The 25,377-nt window shown below is 42.1% G+C and overlaps 2 protein-coding genes and 6 non-coding genes across 11 annotated transcripts in view; 2 read left to right on the forward strand and 6 right to left on the reverse strand.

The window, feature by feature from the left end:
* Positions 1-386: 386 nt before the first annotated feature.
* trnar-acg (transfer RNA arginine (anticodon ACG)) lies at positions 387-459 on the reverse strand. Its single transcript has one exon. It is a non-coding gene; the product is annotated as a tRNA-Arg (tRNA).
* A 403-nt stretch (positions 460-862) lies between these two features.
* trnar-acg (transfer RNA arginine (anticodon ACG)) lies at positions 863-935 on the forward strand. The gene has a single exon. It is a non-coding gene; the product is annotated as a tRNA-Arg (tRNA).
* A 690-nt stretch (positions 936-1,625) lies between these two features.
* On the reverse strand, positions 1,626-1,698 carry trnar-acg (transfer RNA arginine (anticodon ACG)). Its single transcript has one exon. It is a non-coding gene; the product is annotated as a tRNA-Arg (tRNA).
* A 240-nt stretch (positions 1,699-1,938) lies between these two features.
* Positions 1,939-2,011, reverse strand: trnar-acg (transfer RNA arginine (anticodon ACG)). Its single transcript has one exon. It is a non-coding gene; the product is annotated as a tRNA-Arg (tRNA).
* A 684-nt stretch (positions 2,012-2,695) lies between these two features.
* Positions 2,696-2,768, reverse strand: trnar-acg (transfer RNA arginine (anticodon ACG)). Its single transcript has one exon. It is a non-coding gene; the product is annotated as a tRNA-Arg (tRNA).
* Positions 2,769-2,917: 149 nt separating this feature from the next.
* Positions 2,918-2,990, reverse strand: trnar-acg (transfer RNA arginine (anticodon ACG)). Its single transcript has one exon. It is a non-coding gene; the product is annotated as a tRNA-Arg (tRNA).
* A 385-nt stretch (positions 2,991-3,375) lies between these two features.
* Positions 3,376-11,936, forward strand: LOC131700606 (ras-related protein Rab-11A). The gene is made up of 5 exons (XM_058999040.1): positions 3,376-3,641; positions 7,629-7,824; positions 8,157-8,350; positions 8,671-8,751; positions 10,211-11,936. Exons 1-5 carry the CDS (start codon positions 3,602-3,604, stop codon positions 10,348-10,350), a joined length of 651 nt encoding a protein of 216 aa, XP_058855023.1. The 5' UTR covers positions 3,376-3,601; the 3' UTR covers positions 10,351-11,936.
* A 968-nt stretch (positions 11,937-12,904) lies between these two features.
* LOC117429889 (multiple epidermal growth factor-like domains protein 11) overlaps positions 12,905-25,377 on the reverse strand; it is a 79,694-nt gene continuing 67,221 nt past the window's right edge. For 2 of the 4 annotated variants that reach the window (XM_058999037.1, XM_058999038.1), the window contains exons 19-27: positions 23,920-24,048; positions 23,400-23,528; positions 22,130-22,258; positions 21,667-21,897; positions 20,582-20,700; positions 19,984-20,044; positions 18,714-18,770; positions 15,686-15,889; positions 12,905-15,419 (exon numbers count right to left, since the gene is read on the reverse strand). In XM_058999037.1, the coding sequence (XP_058855020.1) occupies positions 15,244-15,419; positions 15,686-15,889; positions 18,714-18,770; positions 19,984-20,044; positions 20,582-20,700; positions 21,667-21,897; positions 22,130-22,258; positions 23,400-23,528; positions 23,920-24,048 (1,235 nt within the window). In that variant the 3' untranslated portion in view covers positions 12,905-15,243. Of the gene's footprint in view, positions 15,420-15,685; positions 15,890-18,713; positions 18,771-19,983; positions 20,045-20,581; positions 20,701-21,666; positions 21,898-22,129; positions 22,259-23,399; positions 23,529-23,919; positions 24,049-25,377 lie in introns of those variants that run through there. The other 2 variants (XR_009308443.1, XM_058999039.1) reach the window with 2 other exon arrangements.

Raw genomic sequence — 25,377 nt, forward strand, 5'->3', positions numbered from 1 at the left:
TTCGTTTAAATAACCTGTACCGGGTTTAAAAATACCGACACTTTCATAAGTAAAACACGGGACACAAGAAGCCTATTGTATAATTAACTCCGTCAGACTTCGATGTGTTGCTACGGTGACTATGCCTAACAATAATGTTCAAATTCTGATTATATTCTATGTAACGCACACCATGTGTGCAGAAGCAGCACACATTACCCCAAACCAGCTTCCTCAAAGAAGCAGTCACACGCGTTATCCATTTAGGAGCTAATGCAATAGGCTCCGAGGTAAACAAAGTGAACTTTTCCATTCCTTAGATAAAATATGACCAGAATCTATCAAGACGTTAGATATTGCTCCAACACACTGAAGACTAAATAAAAATAATAATTAAAAAAAAGAATCGAGCCAGCCAGGAGTCGAACCTAGAATCTTCTGATCCGTAGTCAGACGCGTTATCCATTGCGCCACTGGCCCTATACCTGACCCGCAGATAAACCATCTAGTGAGCAGCGCTGAGGCTACGCGCGCTTCCATACCCGATTGGTCCTCGGTGGGGAAGGAGGGTCGCTCGCCGCCAGGTGGGGGGCAGTGGGGCATGCACGAGTTCTCGAATCCCCCCCCCCCCCCCCCCCTCGATTTCAGTACCCTCTCCAGCCTGCTGTGCTGATCTCTACCTGCATTCCCGCTTTCTACAGATCTGCCAACAGGGGGCAGGCTTTCTGGACTGCCCTGACATCTTCCGTCCAAGATTAACATTGAAACGAGAAGCATGAACACAAATTCATTCAGGCTGGTGTTGAACGCTGTCGAACTACCCATTTTGAAGGATACTGCCTCAGCGCTGCTCACTAGATGGTTTATCTGCGGGTCATGCATAGGGCCAGTGGCGCAATGGATAACGCGTCTGACTACGGATCAGAAGATTCTAGGTTCGACTCCTGGCTGGCTCGATTCTTTTTTTTAATTATTATTTTTATTTAGTCTTCAGTGTGTTGGAGCAATATCTAACGTCTTGATAGATTCTGGTCATATTTTATCTAAGGAATGGAAAAGTTCACTTTGTTTACCTCGGAGCCTATTGCATTAGCTCCTAACTGGATACCGCGTGTGACTGCTTCTTTGAGGAAGCTGGTTTGGGGTAATGTGTGCTGCTTCTGCACACATGGTGTGCGTTACATAGAATATCATCAGAATTTGATCATTATTGTTAGGCATAGTCACCGTAGCAACACATCGAAGTCTGACGGAGTTAATTATACAATAGGCTTCTTGTGTGCCGTGTTTTACTTATGAAAGTGTCGGTATTTTTAAACCCGGTACAGGTTATTTAAACGAATCATTTACAGCACCATGTTCTGTTGCATGTTCTAACCATGCATACCAGTTAGTAACTGTGCCATGCATCGTGAGGCTGTAACAACACGGGGGATGAAGTTACTGTCACCGCCGACTCACTCACTAAACTATCAACGCTTGAGAGCCAGATAATTTGAGCTAGATTGAACTAAAATACATACATACATGTTGAACAGTTACTGGCGTCGGAGAGATTGGTGCGTGGTGCTATTATCTGACATTTTAAATGAAATGAAGTTAATTTAATTGAAAAAAAATGTTTAAGTGAGTTAGAACAAAAGAACCGAGCCAGCCAGGAGTCGAACCTGGAATCTTCTGATCCGTAGTCAGACGCGTTATCCATTGCGCCACTGGCCCCCTGCATTACTCGCTCATATACCATCTAGTGAGCAGCGCTGAGGCTACAACGCGCTTCAGGACAGACTCGGTAATGTGTGCACTTGCGCACGTGGTGCGGGAAATTCTTTGAAGAATTTAAGGAGCCCACGAGAGCTAACCAGTTCATTAGTGTGAGTTCCTTAGATAATATTTTGTTCGTAAACGTTGACATTACCAGCAAATATTAAAGCCTAAAATACATTGATCAATGAGAAAGAACGAGCCAGCCAGGAGTCGAACCTAGAATCTTCTGATTCGTAGTCAGACGCGTTATCCATTGCGCCACTGGCCCACAAAATGTTACTTTTGTAAGAAGGATATTTTATTCCAAAATAAATAAACAGAAATGCATGTTTATATCTATTAAACGTTTTTTCTGACATTTCCCAATTGCTTTTTCCATTTCTGTTTTGACATTTAGATCCACTTCCTTCTTCTTTGTTGGTACCCTATCTGTAATCTGCATCTTTTGGCAGTATCTCTTTTTTATTCAAGAAATTCACGAATGACAATAATAAAAAAAAAAATACATTTCATGGATTGTCACGGAAGTGCCATTTTACTAAAAAAAAAAAAAAAAAAAAAAAAAGTTTCTATTGTAAATCGCCTAAAATAGCGCTTCAAAGAATGTCACCGAGGTTGAAACATTGTAACATTTAATGGTAGCTACTGAGTCAACATTTACATTGTAACGTTTAAACAATCTTTTAAAATGTAACAAACAAGGGTCATTTAAATGTGTTGCTGAAACGTCTATGCACCCATTCTCCACCAGAGGGCAGCATAAATAGCAGACTCGACTCGTGGCATATCACAGCTAGCTAATCTGAGCTCAATTTAACTAAATTCGTAAGAACATGTTGAACAGTTACTGGCGTCAGAGAGGTTGGTGCATGGTGCTATTATTTGATATTTTAAAATTATTTGAATTGAAAAACTTTTTTGTTTGTTTTTTTGTGACTCAGAAAAAAAAATTCGAGCCAGCCAGGAGTCGAACCTAGAATCTTCTGATCCGTAGTCAGACGCGTTATCCATTGCGCCACTGGCCCTATGAAAGTGAATTAACCCAGTCACAACACAAGGGGAGTTCTTGCACATTGCGGTATAAATGACGACCAGAATGTATCAGATCGTTTAATATTGCCCCAACATATTGAAGGCTAGATACAACATTTAAAAAAAAAAAAAAAAAAAAATTCGAGCCAGCCAGGAGTCGAACCTGGAATCTTCTGATCCGTAGTCAGACGCGTTATCCATTGCGCCACTGGCCCACGAAATTTCAAGGATATTATACACAGATATGTTTTAGAAGACGGATATTTTATGCCAAAATAAAAATACAAAATAAATGTTTATCTCACTATTTATTTCTAAACATATTTATTTATTTCCCAATTGCTTTTTACATTTCTGTTTTGACATTTACATATCAGCCTGTTGTTTTTGCTGATTTGTTTCTCTATTCATGTATTTATTCATCCATTCTTTCACTTGTTTTTAATTTTGACATACCCTGCCCTACATGCTCTTGCGCTCCCTATCCGCACTCAGCACATGGAAAGTGCAGTAATCTGGCACAGGCAGGAACATGACGTCATACCTTCCCGCACAACGCGCTTAATTCTTACATTTATTTGTAGGTAGACGGATAACAATACGTGCCTCGCCAGTCAAACACAATATCGTGGTAGTGGATGAATTGTGTTTCAGCTTTATATAAAGTAACGTTTTGCTCGTTAACCCCGCCCGCGACCCCGGAAGTGCAGGCTGGTGATTGTATCAGGTTCTGCTGTACAGGGAGGGAGGTGAACTGTGTGTGTTTTTAACAAATTCGCTTTTAATCTTTTAGTTTTGAGCACCTGATTATTTATTGTAAACCACAATGGGGACCAGAGACGACGAATATGATTATCTATTTAAAGGTAAGAGCCGCCTTTATTCTGTTTTTAATATATATATTTTTGCGTTTGGTTACTGGGTAACTGAAATATACGTTCAGGTTTGTTTTTATTTGTGCGGTAACGTAGACTTGGTGTTTATTCAACAACGACACCAGCGTTGTTAATAATATTTAATCACCTTTCGAATATGAACAATGATTAAAAAAAAAGGTGTTCTCCGATATTATTTGTGTATTGAAAGCATTAGCTAAATTTATTAGATGGTTTCCTTTGTAAACGAAAGAACTCCCTCCGTGTCAAATGCAATGGGAATATCAAAACAAACGCCTGTACAGTACTTGTTAAAAAAAATAAAAAAGTGATTCAATAAAATCTAACTGTGTTGACACGGAGAAGGTGTAAGGTGAATCAGTTTCATACACACGCTTGGGTTTATGAACAATGTCATTTATTCTAGTAGACGCAACGGGGTTAGAACAAAAACAAACCCGCCCTTGTGAAGCTTCCGTGATACTCCCTGAGGGATTTAGGGAGGAACGGGATACAGACACGACACAGGCTGCAGAGCTCAGATCAGAAATACATGATATTTATTGACGCTTCCCAAACACAAGCGTACTGTAGTCTTATTGTCATCACGCAATCACGCATTGTGCAAATCCATAGTTTTATTTCCCTTGCGTCACCACCTTTTTTTTTCTTTGTTGAAAGACCAGTAAAGACCCCAGAGAACTGGAGTAACTGGTAGCATGAGAGATTAGAAACCTGTTATGCGGTGTGTATTAAGCGCTGTTGCACAGTATATTATAAAGGGTTGTTGCTGGAGCACACTGAGGGACGGTAATGGGCATCCTCTTCCATTCTCTATGTGCTGATAGAGTACACTGCAGTAATATTTCAGTTTCAATGCACTTGACGTGGAAATGTCCTCCACTTTGACATGCTTGTGCTGCTGAAGTATTCTCCATTCTCTCTTTCTAGTCGCTGTTTATCAAACCTTCGTTTCTATGGGAATCGGTAGTCTTTTTCAGCCTTGCACGGGGCTATGGCTCTTCTAGCTGTAAACCTTCACTTCTTAGCAATGTAAACTAGCTGCGAAACCCAGAGTGTGGTTGTCAAGGAGGGATTTCTGTAGTTATTCTAGTGTGTGTGCATTCCTGTAACCTTTCTACTGCCTCAGTACAGTAGGATGTAATTTCAGTCATCCTGGATTCTCCGTTACAGATCGCTGGATGAAGGACTTGGTTAGATGTAAATGAAAGATTATATATATTTTTTAAGAAGAGTATTATGTGTTGTAACAGTTTGAGAGGGAGCAAACACAAGGAGTAATGAGTTATTGCACTGCTTTGGGATGTGTGATTTGTAATTACTTCATAATCGTGATGTAAATGGAGCAGCAAGCTGAGTGTTCATTCTGGCCAGGCTTTTGTGATGTAGGCTGTTTCTGACAGTGCTTGGAGGTACAGTACTTGAATGCACAGGGCACAGTGTAGCCTGTATGTAAACCGACACTGGACTTAATCAGACACTGTTTCTAGGTTTGAAGGAAACATGCATTTGTTTTCGGTAATACAGTATACTTGATTACAATACAAGGATGTTCTGGACAGAGCACTCTGCAAGAGAAAACCCTTGGTACATTGTCTCCTCTTTCTTGTAAGTTTGCTCCTCCTAACGGGCCTCTTCTGATGACAGGTATGCCCTCCCCTGCTCTTCAGGACTTGGCCTGTCCCAGACACAGAGCCTGTCAGTTGTGCTGAGTTGTTAATTAGGGAGCAGGGGGTGTGACTGCAGCAATAAGAGGAAGAATGTCGGGTTCTGTGTACCACGAAAGCACTGACAGTGATGGCCTGTATTGAAATGGAAGACTAAAACCATTTCATGCTGAACTTGTGCTTTTCAGAAAGTACAGTATTATTCATGCTTCTGGCAGAATATTCTGCTTTTGTTATTAATCAGGTCAAGTCTAGAGATTCATTGTATATCGCACCAAAACCCAGGTGTGCTTTATGCATAACTTTATGCACGGTTCATTATTTAAAACTTCTGCCCACAGTCTGCTTTTAATGTTGGATCATTTAAGACTTCATTTGAAGATGACTGTGGTCATACAGGGTTAGTGAAACAACAGGGACAGGGACAAAGGCAATTGTTCCTTTGAAATTGAAATTGAATTGAACAGAAGCAGACAGGTATGTACTGTGTTTGGAAGATTATTCTATTTTTATTAGATGGTACTACAAAAAAAAAAAGGATACTATTACTGTGTGCAAACCGTGCCCGTCCGTCTGTGTGTCACACTACGTGGTAAACACGATAACTGCCCTGGTTTTGATATTTCAGATTGCGTTTGACTGTAATCCGATCTTTTACTACAGCGATATGAGGATTCTCTGGATGTGCCTGCACTGGTCAAATGTGCAAACTGTATTGCTTTATGAAACACTTGCAGGTCTCGTGTTTTCCCTGCAGGGAGGGAGAATTGATTACAAGGTCTTGAAGCTAAAATCAGAGCTGTTGCATGCACAGCTGCTCATGCTGCACTGCAGCTGCACACCAGCTATGGAACTAGCCTAAGCAATGTGTACAGGATGTCATTTACTAATTGTATTTTAACTGCGAAGTGAAAGGTGTTTTCCACAAACAAAATGGAGCCTAACACCATGTGGTTTTATATATAGTTATAAATGACAAGCTTGACACATTAATGCTGTTTTGTTCAAAGCTTATTTCTTCACATTAAATAAAAGTCTTAATCACCAATTATAGGATTACAAAATGCGGATCACTGTTATCCAGATTCAAAGTTTTTTGAAAATCCAGCCCCAGGTTTTCTGCTTAGTATTGTGGGTGGGTGTTTATGTAAAATATTTCTAAATGTCATGTAAGGCCCCTTGACTCTGCCGGGAGCTGGCGGATTATTACAGCTGCTTTTCAAAATGTGCGGTGATTTAGACGTCATTTGCTGCAGTCAGCCAGGAAATGTGCTGTTGGAAGGTTTTGCAGCACAATGTGTTTCCAGTGCAGTGCGGCACTGTATTGTATAACAGTACATTCACATATTCATTTCGCAAGGTTAAAACAACAACAAAAAAACAATTAAAAAACACTCGGTATACTGTAGATTATTTTCATATCTCTCTGGAAAAAAGATGATAGACAGCATTTGTTAAGTATAATTGACAATGCATGGCATGGACTTCAGTCTTCCCTGAAATACTTCAATTACTCTTGATTCTATCACTGTTCATTGCATCACATTTAAAGTAAATTCATACATATTGCACCCCTAGCTCCAGCAGGGCGCCCTGAAATGCCTGATTTGAGTCACACACCACTCCCAGCCAGTACTTTACAGTACATGCTCAGTGCTAAAGCAGTGGAGCACACAGTACAATACCAGTGATTACTGAAGGGTTTGCTCATTACAGTAGGGTTAATCTGTGACTATTACTGAGGCTTTTCAGTTTCTCTGTTTAAAATTGGGCTGTCTGATGTGATTGTACAATCTGACAAAGTTGAGCTTGAATGAGTTTTGTTACCGAGTATAAAATGTGTGATTCATTTACTGTAGACAGATCCAGCCGGATGTTTCTCTCAGGAAGCCTGCTTAGAAACAAGCAAATTGCTTTTTAGCAACAGATGCATTAGTAACCAAGGGTGAAGTGAAATATATATACAATGAAATGATACATGTACTGTACTGATGTGTGTGTTCCTGTTTGTTTCTTTGGCTCTTGTGAGGGTAGTTTGAGGGCTTCCCATCCTTTGGTACTGTGTCTTCATGGCTGCTCTTTTTGTTGTACTGTTCAGAGGAGAGCTGCCATGTAAACAACAGTACCTATCGGTATCCAGTTGAAATCTCTTTTGATTTTCTTAATGAACCTCAGCACTTGTATTTCTGGGGCGGATGACAGACGCACCTGCTTGCTCTGTTTCATTTCTGGTTAGTTCGGGTTTCATTCACTGCAGTCAGTCACCACGGTTTTGTTTTTCTTTCCCCAGTGGTGCTGATCGGAGACTCTGGCGTTGGGAAGAGTAACCTCCTCTCCCGGTTCACGCGGAATGAGTTCAACCTGGAGAGCAAGAGCACCATCGGGGTGGAGTTCGCCACCCGCAGCATCCAGGTGGATGGCAAGACCATCAAAGCGCAGATCTGGGACACAGCCGGGCAGGAGCGCTACCGGGCCATCACCTCCGCGTACGTACAGCACCGTGGCGCCCTGCCGTAGCAGTACTCCCATCTGAGCTTTGCAGCTTGTAATCGTGCAGTTTGGCTTCTCATTTCTGATCTCTTTTCTTCACTTAGCAAACTCTACAGAACAGTAGTCAGGGATGGAAATTTCACCCGTTCCAGGTTTTATTCCATGCTTAATTAGCCACAGTATGTATAGGTAACAAGCTTAGAGTTAAAATCAGGAATGGATCAAACTGCTATGCAATGGGAGTCTTCTTGCCAGCCCTGGTACTGCGTGCTGGCCAGCAGCTGTTATCTCTGGGGTTGCTTACCCGATTGCCGTCTCTGCATTTCAGGTACTACCGCGGAGCCGTGGGCGCCCTGCTGGTCTATGACATCGCCAAGCACCTGACGTATGAAAATGTGGAGCGCTGGCTAAAGGAGCTGCGAGATCACGCTGACAGCAACATCGTCATCATGCTGGTGGGCAACAAGAGCGACCTGCGGCACCTCCGGGCAGTGCCCACCGACGAGGCCAAGGCTTTCGCAGGTCAGCGTTATACTTGAGCTGCTTTTTATAGGCACGGGACGTATCCACCTTGCTTTCATTACTGACCTGTCCCAATGCGTGGGGATATCAGAATGATTGCATCTAAACAAGCCATTCATGGAAAGTGTGAAACTGGATTTTTTTGGTGAAATCTTGCAGTATTTGAGGTGTTGCAAATCCAGAGAACTCACACTGTTTGTACACAATAAAAAAAGAAATAGAATTTACTTGCTTCAGTAAACATACCTTGGTGACATGTATACTCTAGCATTTAACTTGATGGGCCAATTCATTATTATTATTTTCCTTTCTGCCTTTAGAAAAGAATGGCTTGTCCTTTATCGAGACTTCTGCCTTGGATTCAACAAATGTAGAAACTGCTTTTCAAACCATCCTAACAGGTAAGGGCATCTCAGGGGGTGACCAAAATGCATCCTAACAGGTAAGGGTGTATCAGGGGGTGACCAAAATGCATCCTAACAGGTAAGGGTGTATCAGGGGGTGACCAGCATGCAACCTAACAGGTAAGAGCATCCCAGGGGGTGACCAGCATGCATCCTAACAGGTAAGGGTGTATCAGGGGGTGACCAGCATGCATCCTAACAGGTAAGAGCATCCCAGGGGGTGACCAGCATGCATCCTAACAGGTAAGGTTGTCTCAGGGAGTGACCAGCATGCATCCTAACAGGTAAGGTTGTCTCAGGGAGTGACCAGCATGCATCCTAACAGGTAAGGTTGTCTCAGGGAGTGACCAGCATGCATCCTTTGCTCCATTCAGTAATTGTACATTTCATTAATTACCTACCTCTTTTCTCTTGAGGCATTTTCCGTATAAAGAATCTGCACTCCTTTAATGTACAGTTTTTGTTTTTCTGTGTTGAATGACTAAGTGATTACCCCCACGCTTCTCCTTGCTTTCCCCAAGTAGAATAGAGAGCAGCTAAGGGATCTGGGCTGAGAGCCAGGCTCTGTGGAATAGATAATCAAGCTTTGACCTTGCTGGACAAGCACAGCTCGTGACTGCTAATGGTTTTTCTGTACTCTAAAGAAATTTATCACCACGGATGCCTGCACTAGCTCTTCTTTATTGAGTTCTAGACAGTGTAGTTTCAGCCCCAAGGCATCTATAAGTGGCCTGTAGGTTTTTAGGGTAATGCCAGTAAAGTTGAACTTCAGACGACTGCGGAAATACAAATGTATTTCTGTGTACAGAGCCAATTATAAATTGTTTTCACATTGTGGAAGAACTGCGTTGCATTGAAATTGGCCATCAAGTAAACAAAAAGAGAAGAGCAATTCACAATAAATGAGCCCAGCCACTGCACTGCCGAGAGATACTCCAGGGAGCGCTTCAGAGGAGTGAGAAACTGCAAGACCAGACCAAAGCAGTTTCTTGAAAACAAAGTGGAAAATAAATAGAAGCTAATCAGTAGTTGCTGTAATTGAATTAGCACTGTGGTGAGCTCCAGTGAAGCTCTTAAATCCTGATGGTAATCAAGTCATATGCGTCCTTCGGCTGCTAAATCTAATGTTCATTTGAATGGTTTGTGTTAGTGCAGTGGTAGACAACTAACAGATCTACCTGTTTATGTTTTGCTTTTACGTTTTTCCTCGGAGTAAATTCTAATTTGTATAACTAGACAAATTGAATCTGTGACGTGGCTTTACACAGGGCACGTCAAAGTATTATTATTATGGAATGGGACACTCGGCCCTTTGGGATTGTCATTTATCAATCCGGCACTACTTCAGTTTGGTGGTGTGATCTAGAATCATGTTGCCTCCTCTTAAGTACATGCTTGCTGTGCCTTTTATTTTGTCTACCCTTATTTTTTTTCTCCCCCCCCCCCCACCCCACAGAAATCTATCGCATTGTGTCTCAGAAGCAAATGTCAGACAGACACGAGAATGAAATGTCTCCAAGCAACAACGTCGTGCCCATCCACGTCTCTCCCACCACCGAAAACAACCCAAAGATGCAGTGCTGTCAAAATATCTAAGTGTCTGATCTCTGCAGTGCTGGAGGCTCTTTCCATTCCCCAAGTCCAGGTTTTAAATCTTTCTAACTATTCCCCTCCCTCCCCCTGCCCCGTGTTTTATTAGATCTTCACAGAATTGTCTTAATGTATGATTTTTGTTGGACTTGTATTTGTGTTCTATCACATGTTTTAGTAATATGATGTTAAGAGATGTTCCACATGCGGCGCATGTCATTTTATGCCACTTCTGTTGTATTAGCGACAGGCAGTACAGAATGTATGTCACACTCTGTGATGTACAGAATGCATGTCACACTCTGATGTACAGAATGTATGTCACACTCTGTGAACACTTAGACAGAACAGCAAGAGAAAGATGAGATGAGACTGTTTGTTATGTGGTATGAAAAGGTGATCTATACATAAAGACAACATGTTCAGGGGCAATAGAGCCGCTGTTACCCACAACTACCATTTGTATAATTAGTAACTGTACTGTATCTTTATTTAATTTTTTTAAATGTATAATGTTATAAATATTAACCTGCTTTCTTGCTTCTTTTGTCAAGTACGGAATATATATATTTCTCCCCAGTTGTGAATGTGGTCATCATGTAAAGCAATGCTGTTGAAAAAGGCTGACACTGTAGATGACAATGGTAGTACCTGGTGTGGATGCTTCCTATGAAACCGGAGATGATAACCTGAGATCTATATGCTGCCTCACCGGAGCACGGAGCAGCTTTCATTGCTTAAAACAGGCAGCTAGGTCAAGGTGCAGTGCTCGCACACAAATGCATGCAATTCGACTGCAACCAAAGCACTAATTCCTGTAGCTTCAAGGATACCTTGAATTGTGCATTATTGGTGTGCTCGTTCCTCTTTTGCGTAGTATTGCTTTTGTAACACCTAACTACAAGTTCAGAAAGTGAGTTCCCCTAACACTAACTTTCCGATAATCGGCTGCTTATTATAATCCAACACAATCACAGCCACTGGCATGCGTTTATATATCCAGATGAGCATACCTAATGTCATACACCGAGTTCTGTCTAATTTCAGCATTTGAGCGCAGGTTCATACAGGGGTGTTCATTAATCCTTCCTGTGCAATTTGCTCGTGAGGAATTGGACACCCCCACCCCCCCCCAGCATTGTGCAGGGAATTGTTTTTAAACGTATAAGCAGGAAACTTAAACACATAGAATCTTAAACTACCACAGATCCTGTTCAGAGTATTACAGGTAAGAGTTTGGAACTGATTCAGTCCAGCGTGTGTGGAGTGATCTGATGCGGCTCCCCCTGCCTCTGCGGTGCAGTGAGATAATTACAGAGTGGCTGGCAGTGCTCATGAAGTGAACACCCACAGAGGGCACTGCTGTTGCTGTTCTACTGACAGGACTTTCTAAAGTGCATTTCTCAAGTGTCTTCTTATTTTTTTTTTTGTTTTTTGTTTGTGTTGAATCTGATTTGTATATTACCCTCTCAACTCATGCCTGTGTGTTTTATGCATGTACAATGTTTGTTCATTTTATTTTTTTTATTATGATTTCAAATATTCACTTTAATAAAAATAATTAAAATAAAGGGGAATATTGTTAAAGATTACTAGTGTTTTATTTTGGATATTTGCAGATTCATGTTCACGTAAATAGTATCTAGTTAATATGTTGCCCAATATTACACCTTTTAATGCTTTGGTGAAGGGTGAAACTGGGCAGGGCTTTAGAAAACCAGACTGCATATAATGTGAGGCAGACAAATCAGCAATCCGTGTTCTGTAAGATCAGAAACATTTAATGTGCTTCTTGAAACCTTTTAAATGCCCAGCAGTGTATTGTGCTGATTGTAATTTGAATGGTTGATGTACACAGATTTACATGTTCTGAAATGAAAATGGTTTCTCACATCAGTGCCAGTCAATCAGTCAGCAGCTCTGATAAATTAAAATGAGTTTTAATGTATGATGGACTCATGTGTGGCTCAAACATAGTGCTATTAAAGCAATGAACTTCCAGTAGCAGCACAGTACAGTGGTGTGCTCTCTCAGCAATATGCTGAATAAAACACATGTAAGGACATTGAGACAGTTTGAATCATCTGCCTGCATTCAGCTGGGTTGTTAGAGTGCAGCGTCTTGCATCTTCGGGCATCACATGCAATTATAATAACTGCTGTGTCACTGAACTAGTAAAGTAGGTTCTCTGAGCCAAGAATGCAGCACTGAACTGTATGCAAATGCTAAGCTATGACCACATTTCCAGCACTCGGTAGAATTTGCAAACTCCTGTAGTATTACGTAACCCTGTGTTATTATTTCAGGTTACTGATGCATGTTACTATTGCTAAATCATTCATGAAACATTTCTTAGATTATGAGTGTGTATATATATATATATATATGCATATGCATGCTATTTTGTCTTGTATATGATTTGTTCATTTGTGTATATTCCATTTTTGTTAGCAAGAATGTAGTCATCTGCTGGAAATGCATGCACATGCTATTTTGAGAAAGGGAGGGTGAATTTGTAAAGTAAAAATAGGCCAAATAGAAACCACACTACTCTCTGGAATACACAAAACTTAACTTTTATTGATGGCTGAACCAGTAAAAGTATGTAGGGTTCATCCACTTAACAAAGAGCAGAGCATTGTTTCACTTCACAATGTTAACTGTTAAATAAGACTGGAAAAAAACAGGGTTTTCAGAGAAAAGTATAAACTAAAAGAAAGCACAATAAAATATATTTCTATAACATCATCTACTCGATGTTTTCCATATCGTTTTATTCATTTTCAGTCTGTTCCTGGGAAGCAATATGGCCAGTAATGATAAGCCTGTCAATAATTAGCGCACCTGCACAGGTAACTCGCTGGAAGATTAGACTGTTGGAATGCGGAACGGATCATTGAAAATGGTTTGGTGTGCAAGGGGCGGGTACTGAGAGAAAACTGCATGAATAACCACCAGTCTAAAGAAAGAGGAATTAGCATCAAACCAAAAGGAGAATAATACGATTCCGTGAGCAACAGGAACAATGTAGGCAAATCGAACTTTATATGCGATTCCATGAGCAACAGAAACGATTGCAATTTGGTACTTTATTGATTTCTTTCCTTAGTCGGAATTAGGCATGCACATTTTAGAAGCTGGCTGTCCAGCCCTCGCCTAATATAAAACATGATTTTTTATTTATATATATATATATATATATATATATATATATATATATATATATATGCTGTGTATCATTGTCACCCCTGAAGCGTGGCTCCAAATGAACAGAATCTTTTCATTGTTTCCCCCTTTCGACAATGTGTTTAGTGTAGCTATAATGAATGCAATGCAGGCTCGTGTTGATGTGTTTTTTTGTTGGTTTTGTTTTTGGTAATTGAGGGTATCTGCTGTTTGTTTATTCCTAATCCCTTCAGAACAATGCATGCAAACACAACCCATTTACTGAGAGATGCAGCCTGTAGTGATTGTCAACATGTTATTGCTTATATAGGTAGAACAAAACCAATGGCATGGTGTTTGGATTTTATTTTCTTCCTCAGTTATGTATTGCTCAGTAGACAAGGGGGAAATTTAGCATATTTAAATATAAATGTAAAATCAAAAACCAGTCATTTTCAGTACACGGTTAGTATGAAATGACATAAATGATATTCTCTACACAGGCTATACAAGTGCATCCTTGTTCCTATGAGCAAGACAGCACTATTGCTGCTGAACCGTCAAGCTTTCCACTGCTGTCTTGGCGTTGCAGGTACAACGACTGGCCTTTAAGGAAGGTTTCTGGCTGCACAGAATCTGTATATGAACTCCTGTAGGTGTATATAAAAAAAACAATATTAAATATTCTTAATTTGGTCATGCTTTTTTTTCCCCGAATGTACAAATTCAACTATTTCTACTATTAATTAATAAGTACATAAATAAATACATAAATAAAAAAAACGAACAGTTCGTTGAGGTCCTCAATATAAAACAAAATACCATAATAATACAGATGTCTAATTCAGTAAGTCGCTAACTGGCTATTTGCAGTACACATTAATCAATAAATTACAGAATTCTTATGAAATCACAAATTAACCATGCGTAAGTTCACCAGGGAAGCCACTATAGTTAATAACAAGGACTTGTTCGATAGAGGGTCCTGGGTTTTGCTGATGTCGAACCCCGGCTGCTACAGATCAATAGGAAAGATTTCTAGCTACTGTTCCTCTTGACACATTCTAGAGAGAAAAGGGGGCCAAGCTCTGCAGGGTTCTGGTCATCAGCACAGCCCCTTTATACGAGGGCAACGTACCAGAAGGGCAACTAGAACTGGGAGCCACAGTAAGGTGTCATGAATTCTGAATGTCTTACTTGACTGAAAATGACAGCACAAGATACATTTTGTGTATGTTTTAAACTGCAGGAAAACCTGACTGCTGTTTTGAATGAAGTCGGTGGTAAGGCTGGCCGTAATCAGTGATTCATATAATCCAGTACACGCAGTACAGTTTGTTTTTATCCCAGTTCTAAGCGTTACCAACTGACCCGTTGCTTTATATTCAGAAATGCTGAAACAGTCCTGTGCAATTGTATACAAATTAAAAAATAATAGCTGGTGTGATAGACGAGCGATTTCTTTTATAAAGTTTCTTGCTGTGAGGTCGGAGGGTCTTGACCTGTTCGGATACTGAGAGGTGTAAACAGAGAGCGCGCCTTGTCCTCCAGACCCTCACAATCCTTCAAACAGCGTTAACATCGTCATGCAGCAGTAAAAGAGAGCAGGACAGCGGCTTTCTGTTCATCTGCTCCAGTTCAGTGAGTTCACGGTCTCTGCACTCTGCAGTCGCTTCACGGTGATTGTCTCTGCCTCGGTGTTTGGCGGCCGTGTTGCATCCTCTGCCTCCTCCTCTATGGCTGCTTGTCGTCCGGTTTGTCCTCGGGCGGGGTTGTGTGGGTCGGGCTGTGCCGCACCGGTAGCAGGTCGTAGTGGCTCGGGATGTGGCTGTTCTTGGGCAGGTCGTACGGGTTCTGGTTGTAATTTGTACCCATCCCGTTCGCTCCTTGAAGCACGCTGACCATGGGTTCTGGAGAAAGAATGAAACAGCAGTCAGAGGAAGAGAGAGGATGGCCAGGATAATGAATGCAATTCTGATGCTGTTCCAATGTCCTGTCAGAGCTCTGAGACCCAGCTACAGCACAGCGATGGGCTGGCATTGCAGACCCAGCTACAGCACAGCGATGGGGTGGCATTGCAGACCCAGCTACAGCACAGTGATGGGCTGGCATTGCAGACCCCGCTACAGTACAGTGATGGGCTGGCATTGCCCGTGCACCACTCAGGCTCTCTCACCGACTTCGTAGACGTTCTTGTTGGTGGTGGAAGAAGAGGGCATGTCAGCATAGGGCAGGTCTCTGTGTGCTGGAGACTTCATCTCCACGTAGCTGCTCTCCGAATGCTTGCAGGTGAGGCTGGGTGGGTCCTTGATGGTGGCGTAGGGGTTCTCACTGTTCAGGGAGCTGGTGCTGGAGCTGCACACAGAGCCCTTCATGTAATCTGCACACAACAGACACACACACACATGGCATGGTTAGCAACAGTCACACACAGCAGGCATGGTGCACTGACATTGATAAACAGCTGATTTTCAATTGGGAATAGGGTTACCAGATGTCCTGGGAAAATTGGGATTGTCTCAGTTTTAAGCTTCATTTTTTTGTCCTGGTCGGAAATAGTACAATTGATAAATAATCCTGGTTTTGCTATTTTGTATTTACTTTTTCATACAAAACTCAGTGTTCTCAGCAAGTTGACAGCACAGTAATTTATTACACAAAAATAAAATAAAGAAATGTATGGATTACTTGTTTAATAATTCTGATTATGTGTTTGATATTCATGTTCTGTTTAACTTCCTGGACCACGGCTAGTTTAAAAAAAAAAAAAAAAAAAATCTTGGAAGTGCCACCAGCCAGTGTTTTGATTAACACAGCCATTGTTAACCCCTTCAGAGTCGCTACTGCTTCAGTGAATTGAAGAAAATGAAATGGCCCGGATTCTCACTCTGGAAATGTGGTAACCCTAATTGCGAACACAAATTATTCCCTTGCAATACAAAACCGATTTCTTGGCATTCTCAAAACATAAACAACAGGTCTTTTACAAAGATGAGGCGCTTCATCTCTGAAGCGAGTCCTTTCAGTTTCAGCCCTGCTCTCGCAGTGACGGAGGGAGCTGACACTGCTTCAATTTGATTCTCTTTTTGATATGTATGAGACACCTACAGTGATTCTGGATGCACAGTGACACAATGATTCCAGTATCTTCTGCAGCTGTGCAGTAACGTCAGAAAACCCTCATTATACACAAAACAAACTGCAACAGGTACACTGCACATGACCAGCCAGCAGAAAACAATCTCAGGAGCATGGAGTAACAGACACTAAATGCCTTCTCTTTGGACATAAACTGTATTTATAAACACAGTAAAAAAAAAACAAAAAAAAACAAAGTGAAACAAATTTAGCTGACGTCGTCCTGCCCGCTCAGATACATTATCTGCAGTCAGCTGTGCGTGGGACCAAATAAATACAGCACAGTCCTCCCTTTGGAGGGTGTATGAGGGAAGATGAATCAGTAAACAAACATGACTGATTACATGCTGAGTGTGTACAGGTAGCCCCCTGGTGGTTGGTATTGGACCTGCAAAGAGAGAGACTTTTTACAGAAACTGAATTATGACATGCAACACAGACACACACAAACGCACAGTGGGACAGATTACCTGAGCTTTTCTCTGGTATAAAAAAAGTTATTTTTAGGTTTCCTTCAGGTCATTCTTAATTATAATTCTTTCACCCCATTGAGAGGATAAAGGTGCTCATTTTGCACTGTTGCAAACACTAAATCGTTTGAAAACTCTTCTGGCTTTGAAAACGGCTGTGGATGATACGCCAGTTGGGTTAGTTTTATGACCAGCCAAAGAATGATCATCAGGCTGAATCAGTCAGAGATGGAGGTTGTGCTGGTAATACTGGTTCAAGAGTTAGTTTGGTTGCATAAGGAACACATCATGACATTTGGAGTTGTCTTACACTGTAAACATGCACAGCAAATCAAAATGAATGCAGCTGTAATGTGCTTGCAGATAAGAGGCGGCAGTCACTGAACTGCTCTGCCTTCCTCATGTGTGACTTTGCTTTTCCACTCTGAAGAGCACAAGCAGTCTGGAGGAAGGTGACATTGTTCCGGTGTGCGTCACAGGGAGTTTCAGCTCTATCACTCCATCAGAGGGCTTTATGGGAACACTGCACTGCTGGAATGCCGATGGAATGTGAAGATGACAAAATCAAAGAAAAAACGAGCAGCTGTGAATGTAAGCTTCCTTTAGCACAGCAGATAACCCACAATCAGGCAGGAAGAGGGGAGGGCTGAAACACATCCACTGACAGGTTACGTTTAATACGTGTACAAGAGTGTGTGTGTGTGTGTGTGTGTGTGTGTATATAATTATATATATAGGTATGTATGTGTTTGTGTGAGAGATTATAGAAATGCTATGTAGTGTGGGTGTATTTATATATATATACTCATACACACACACACACACACACACACACACACGTATGTATGTGTTTGTGAGAGAGATTATAGAAATGCTATGTAGTGTGGGTGTACTTATTTTCTTTATCATCCAGTCATGCTATGAAAGTCTCTTTCCACTCAAAGAATGTATTAATGAGGCACTCATGCCTGACAGTATGGGTGTGGCTGTGTGATTACAGCACCCCTGGTGATATATTATACCAGAGTGGGGCTCGGATTCGGAGAGCCTTTTAGCTCTTCTAAAGATCCCATTTCATATGTGTACATACAGTCTCAAATATTTAGTTTAATATTTTTTTTTGTATTATACCAGGGAGTCCATTCAGATGAAAATCCGTTACTTTGAAAGCTGCCCTGGTAATCTTTTGGCAATGGGGTTCCTAGCTGTGGTTTATGCTAAAACACAACTTGACCAATTCTACACAGTCTGCTGTGGTTTTTACAGCACCGTCTACCTCAACACCTTTTATTTCTTCTCATTTCTAGTTTCTAATGATTGTAACAGACACACTGCAGGGGTGGAAGTTTCATTAATAGATGTTTATTTCATACAAACTCAATATAAAATCATGTCATACTATTAAGGTTTGTCACTAGGACCGCAGCTTTTAATCAAACTTAAAAGTCTGCTTCATATTCGGTTTGGAAGTACGTGTGTGTCTGTGTCTGTGTGTCTGTGTCTGTATAAAATATAACCGACACACTTTGAAAAGCTGTGCAAATAAATACCAAATACTAATAATGTTTAATACGGGGCTATACTTTAATACTATACCTTTGAAACATTGCTCAACAGTGTAAGTGTTGCGACGTCTGTCCATTCCACCAGCCCCTGCAAAAGAAGGATTAATAAAGGACCGAGTCAGTTTCCTTCGTATTACCCGTGTGCCTCCCTTCTGAGAAGCAAATGAGAGCTTGACAAGCTTGGAAAACCCAGCCATGTCTATTGGCACCGTGTTTGCACCTCACACACCCAAAACACCACTGCTAGGATTGCAAGCTATTTGTTTAACTATGTTCTCAGACTCTCAGGGAGGTATTTAGGTACAAGCTGCTCAAGAACAGACTTGTTATTACTGCCTCCTGTATTCTCCACAGTCCTCCTTGGGGAGGGGCTACACCAACTGTTGGAAACCTAGAAATGATTCTGCTATGTTGCCAATGTTGAATTCTTTATTTATTTTTTCAATGAAGTGCTTAATAGAATCGCTGGCTAATTGAATCACGCACACACTGCAATGTAATGCAGCACATCCTTTGCTGTTCACTCGATTGGAAACCTATGACCTTATTGGATGAAGCGCTTTATGTGATCAGAATGGGATTGCAGACGCATGATCACAGTAAGAGGTCTCACTATTACAGCATTACTGCTGGAAGAAATAGCAGAGTAACAGACAGTCCTGAACACTGTACAGCTACCTGCAGAGCAGAAGACATTCCACCAGTGAGGGGCATTGTTACAGACTGCATTTATATATTATGCAGAAGCAGTAGTATGAGCTTGTAGAGGATTAATGATAGCTTGCTGTGAAGTGTGGGTGCATGTGCGTGTTTGTGTGGATTCACTGACTGCAGTGAAGTGTGTGTGTGTGTGGGGGGGGGGGGGGGCAGGTATTACTATCAATGTGCAGACACAATTTGAGAAAATGTCCCCACAAAGATAGTAACTCCTGAAAAAAACGACGTTGCGGGGACTTTGTAAAACACGTTTTTAAGAACTAAATATGCCTTCAAAAAAATGTGCCAAAATATTTCGTTTGTTGTCGACTTTCACCCTGTGTGGAGTTTTGTCTGACTGGAGTTAGAAACAGTAAATAAAAATATAGTGAGAGTCAATGAGAAATCCCCACAAATATACAATGGCACTGGAACCATTTTTAAAGTGGGGGTGAATGCCATTGAACAGAACTGTAACCCCTGCATATGATGGCAGCCATGCAAAGCTAAGGGGGTGCTACCACACCCCTAGTTCCAGGGCCCTTGCAAATATAGGAATGCAAGCGTGTGTGTGCGTGTCTGTGTCTGTGTGAGGCTTCACTGACCTAAATCATTCAGATTGCAGTAAGGTCTCCAGTCTGCATGCTCCCGGTCAGTGATTTTAACCTGCAAAGGACATCAGAGACAGGAGTGAGTAAAGGCCTGTCTCAGTTAAAGCATTCTGGTTCACATTCTTATTTATTGTATCGGGCAAAGGCTGCACTTCTTAAATTCCTTAAGTGAAAGACATTTCTTGCATAACTGGTGATGTCACATGGATGGATCCCAGATCTTGGGTACAAACAAGATTCTGGTTCAGGGAGTTGTATGTAACCAGCTCCAATGCACCATGGCAATGGGTGTCACAGTGTTCAGCTAAATATTAGTCACAAGAAAGGTCTATTTATGCCCAACAATCACCATACACTAAATACAGTTAGGTGCTATAATCTGAGTATATTTTTTATAGTATTAAAGCCACACTATTGGATTTTTGGCAGAATGATTTAAATCGATTAGGATTTAAAAATGTGCTCACAGCTCCACCTGGTGGTGAAAGTTGCAAACAGGCTTTACGCTTCATGAGATCACATTGATCGTATACAGTCCATTGCTTGTCTGTTTTGTTTTTTTAAATAATGGACACCATTTCACAGCGTGTACCTTACTTGCGGTGTTCCCATCCAGGCTGTTGGAGAAGCGAGAGGCGGTGCCACAGTGAGACAGAGTATGATAGCTCGGGTTCCAGAAGCACTGACCACTGCCAGTACTCTGAGAGGCATCTGGGAAGAAAACAAGTCTACAGTACTGCAGCTGTTACAACAGGGAGCAGCACACCCACTCACACAGTCAGCACAAAACAGCACTGCAGCCGATACAACAGGGAGCAGCACACCCACTCACACACAGTCCAGATACATGGTGCCTCCAACTAGAAAGTCTCCTGTTAGTAACTCTGTTCCATCTTCTGTGGGTAAATCAGAGTGCATAGAAAAGAGATCAGTGAAAAATAAAAGGGTTCGTTACATGAGGTTAAAATGTTAAGTTGTTTCTACAAAGAATGTCTGGGGAAAAAAAAGATTGTTAGCGAAACTTTGGATGGTGTTTGACGTGAGTGGGCGTCTGGTGGCATTTAGCTGGAAAGTAGAAATTGCAAGCGGCTGTTCAGAGGAGACTGGGGAGTTGTGCTGATCACCTGCAAAAGCAATGTTGATCACACCAAACAAGACAGTGCTGCTTTTTATATAGTCTGCAATATAGATTATACATTCAAATCTGTGCTCTCCTTACTTATTTGAACCTGTATATTTGTAAGTGTAGTTTCAATCAGCGGGTTCATTCATTACACAGAAGGAAGCTCCTCCTGCAACCAGGTGCTTATAAAAAAAGTGGGAACTAACCGTGATGGCGCTGCGTTACCAGGGAGCTTTAGTCCCAGTAACACAATGCACACTGACAGTCTGAACCAGGCCAGCCAGCTCAGCCACCACAGAAAAACACTGTGAATACCGTAGTGAAAAAGACAGGCACAGCTGAGACTATTAAACATTCTAAATACAGGTGTGCAACTAATGAAAGTGCTTAGTAAGTGAATGCTAGTCACCTGGTATATACCATTCAGTCATCTTTATATTCTTGTCTGCGACATTGAAGATTTTGTGTCTACAATATATGATACTAATATGATATTGTATTCACGTCCCCCCAAGGAGATAATGCAGACACTGAATGCTGTCAAAGTGCCTCACCAGACAGGGAATAGTCTGTGTTGGTTATCCTCATGGCAGGGGTGTAGGAGACGCTGGGCATGTCATGCCCCTTCTCTCGCTGTCTCTGCTGGTACCAGACGAAGAGGCTGAGGAGCACCATGATGATGAGGAGCAGGACGATGATCCCCACCACAGCCCCCACGGAGTGCCTCTCAGACAGGGCCGGGCTGATCTTAGTGTAGGGGTTCAGCTCCTCCATGATCAGAGCCGCTGCACAGGGGAGAGGGGAGAGAGGAGGGGAGAGACAGGAGAGACAGGAGAGACGGGAGAGAGGAGGGAGGAGAGACGGGTTAGGCTCATCCATCTGGCCAAACATCACATGCAGGCCCAATCTCTCTCTATTTAACTTGATAATTTATTCATTTAGTTTTGCTCATTAATGTCAATATGAAGGCAGTGTTCAGTAAATACTCATTCGTCATCTTGTGATCCTCTTTCTCACCTTGGTCACAGCGGATCCCCTTGAACCCGGGGCTGCAGTAGCAGGTCCCTGTCACATGGTCACAGGTGGCATTGTTCATGCACTCACACAGCTGTTTGCACCCGTACCCAAACGTACCAGGGGGGCACTCTGAGGAAGCAGGAAGCACAGATTGCATCATGAAAATAACACCATCTCAAAGGAGTGCAGCGACCAAACAGTGCAGCGACTAACGTAGGCACAGCATTCACATTGGGGTTAATAAACACACAGCAGATGCTTTTCATGGCTGTCATTCCTGTGCCAAGGCAAGGTCGTTCTCACAGTGTCAGAATGAGCACCTCCAGATCTCTTAGGGGTTATGAGGGACAGGCCCAGCCCATATAACCTATTAAAAGACACACGCTAGAGGTGCCACTGTTGCGCATGTGTATTTGAAAAGACATCGTGCATCAGGCTGTGTGTTTGCTCATTGTAAAGAACACTGGCTCTGCTGTGCGTGTGGGGCATTGTGCTGAGCAGGTGCAGCGATGCAGGTGGTGGCTGCCCTCGTTGAGCCCTGCTGGAGGTCAGGAGACGCTGTATGATGTATTGCAGAGGGTGGGAGATGCTGTGTGATGTATTACTGAGGGTGGGAGATGCTGTGTGATGCATTACTGAGGGTGGGAGATGCTGTGTGATGCATTACAGAGGGTGGGAGATGCTGTGTGATGCATTACAGAGGGTGGGGTCCTCGACCCGTTTATTAACACACTCCGTCAGGGTTTGGCCTCTGGAAAGTCAACACTGTGGATCTAATAACACGCCATTCACTGCTGCTGGGATTTCAGGGTGTGGTCAGTGTGCCACAGACCCTCTGCTTTCTGTTTCATTAGGTCTCCCAGTCTCCAGTGCACTGCCATCAGCTACACAGTGCAGCTCTTTATACACCTGCAGGCTTCTCTTCTGAAACCACGAAGAGGAAGACAAGCTGTCAAAAGGAACAGTCTTACTGCAGTTTACTGTACTGAAAGTTCAGTCTGTGCAGTTGCATGCAGGGTAAAGCACAGCCTAATACAGAATGCCCATGTAAAACCAACAACATTTGAAAGCTTAAACTGTTGTTAATTAAACATGTCCTTCGCTTTCAGTATGTTAAACCATGCCTATACATTAGACATGTCAAATACTATATATGAGGCAAGGGAATTGCAGAGAGTGGCTCTGTGGGGTAATGCACTGGTAGACTAGAGGAGGATATAAAAAGCATTGTGAATGTACAGCAGTGGCTGTGTGATTCTCCGGGACTCACTCTGCTCGCAGTTGCTGCCGATGAAGCCTGTGCGGCAGACACACTGTCCGGAGATGTGATCACAGTCTGCCCCATTCTGACAGCGGCACACCTGGGCACAGTCCTTCCCAAAGAACCCTGCGGGGCAACCTGCGAGCGACCAGCACAGGGGCACACAGGGTTAACAACACAGGACCCATGTCAATCAACAGCCAGCATGACAATCACAGTGCGGATCACTAGCAAACCACAGATGTGTAAAATCAAACTCAAAATAAAGAACATTTTAAAATGCGGTTTAACTTTGGTTCATTAACGAAAATATTATTTCTTAATCATGTAGAGATTTTTTTTTTTTTTTTTTTTTTGGCTTCATATCAAACTCCCCAACTCGCATCTGTTTAGGAACTTGCTATATATACACTGTACCTCATTTTAAACCACACAGAATGATTTAAAAACTCTGGTCACTCAAAGCTGTGCTTCCTCATTCTCCCACTAGGTGGCAGTGCTTCTCCTATAACGCCAGGCCTGAACTCACGCTGTGTGCAGTAGAGGCCGGTCCAGCCCGCAGTGCACTTGCACTCTCCGTCATAGGCGCTGCACAGGGCTCCGTTGTGGCAGTTACACGTGTGGATGCAGTTCGGGCCCCAATACCCCGGGGGGCAGGCTGCACAGAGGAGGAGGGAGTCCTTGTTAAAGCACAGCATTGAGAGGGCTGTGCTGTAATGCATATAGGCATACAACTCTGTCCTGTGACTTTTCAGTGTCCAAACATCTCAAATACAGCTGCAGTTTTGCACAGCATTTCTCCTAACCGCAAACCACGTTTCCAAATAAATATCTCTCTTTCTTTTATCTTAATATTTAATTACCTTTTATAAATAAATTGAGAAATCGCCCCCCCCTCCCTCGTGCTTTTTGTCCTTACATCTCAAGATCTGTCATGTATATGCAGCGCCTACCTGCGTTAAAACCTCACCGCGTGACACTGTCCATTTCCGGTCACTAATTGGGGATATAGAAACAGTAGGCACTTGTATGAAAGTGTTAGACCACTTAGTGCTTTAATAAGGCATCTGAAACAACTTCTAGCCTCATGCATTTTAACATTTGTGGCCATGTGATGTTCTCTCTTTCTATTTTAAATGAATTGCACGTGTGGCTTATTAACGGCATCAATGAAATCAGATAATCACTAAATAGACTATTTTGACAGTTTTCAGTTGCAGTTGGTTTGATTTCATATGCACAACAAATGAAAACAGCAGAAGCAAAGCGGAGATGTAATAACTTTGCAGACTGCTGTGCGTGTCTGTATTCACCTGGTGCATCTGTCTCAATGCGGTTCCAATACAAGGACAGCTTTACTGGAGTACACTAGTACTGACTGACTTGCTAATTACCCATTTCATCATAGTCTTTAAACTGACTTCTAAATATTAGTGACACACTTTTCGATTCTATGGCTGCTGCAGAGGTAAAATAATAATTAAAAAAAAAATGTTCTATCCGTTTCATCTTTTATCAGAGAATTTAAATAACTTTATATGACAGATGTGTAATGCGGCAGCCCCCTGCTTCTGCATTAAGTAATGTTTCAAAGAGATAGGATATTACTCCCCATTGTGATCTAGCTTCAATTACACTTTCAATTAAGAAAATTTCATTTTACAATCAGCCACTGCCAATCACACCTCGGCTATCACAGCAAAGGAACAGCAAAGTTACCCACATTCTCAACAGTCCTGACAACTTGCATTCACAGTACAATAGGGCTTGGTTTCAGATGAAATAATGTGTGTGTGTCCATCTGTTCTTCATACACAAACATTGCACATCTTCTAGGACATTCCAGCAGCATAAGACAGAAATAAGACTCACGTTGCACAGCAGTGTGATTCATTCCTGGTTTTACTGTGAGCTTGTCACCTAAACACTGTGGCTGATAATAAAACCTGGAATGGATGAAACTGCTGTGCAATAGGAGTCTCATTTC

The sequence above is a fragment of the Acipenser ruthenus genome, chromosome 24 (assembly GCF_902713425.1).
Source record: "Acipenser ruthenus chromosome 24, fAciRut3.2 maternal haplotype, whole genome shotgun sequence".
In the NCBI taxonomy this organism is placed as follows: Eukaryota; Metazoa; Chordata; class Actinopteri; order Acipenseriformes; family Acipenseridae; genus Acipenser; species Acipenser ruthenus.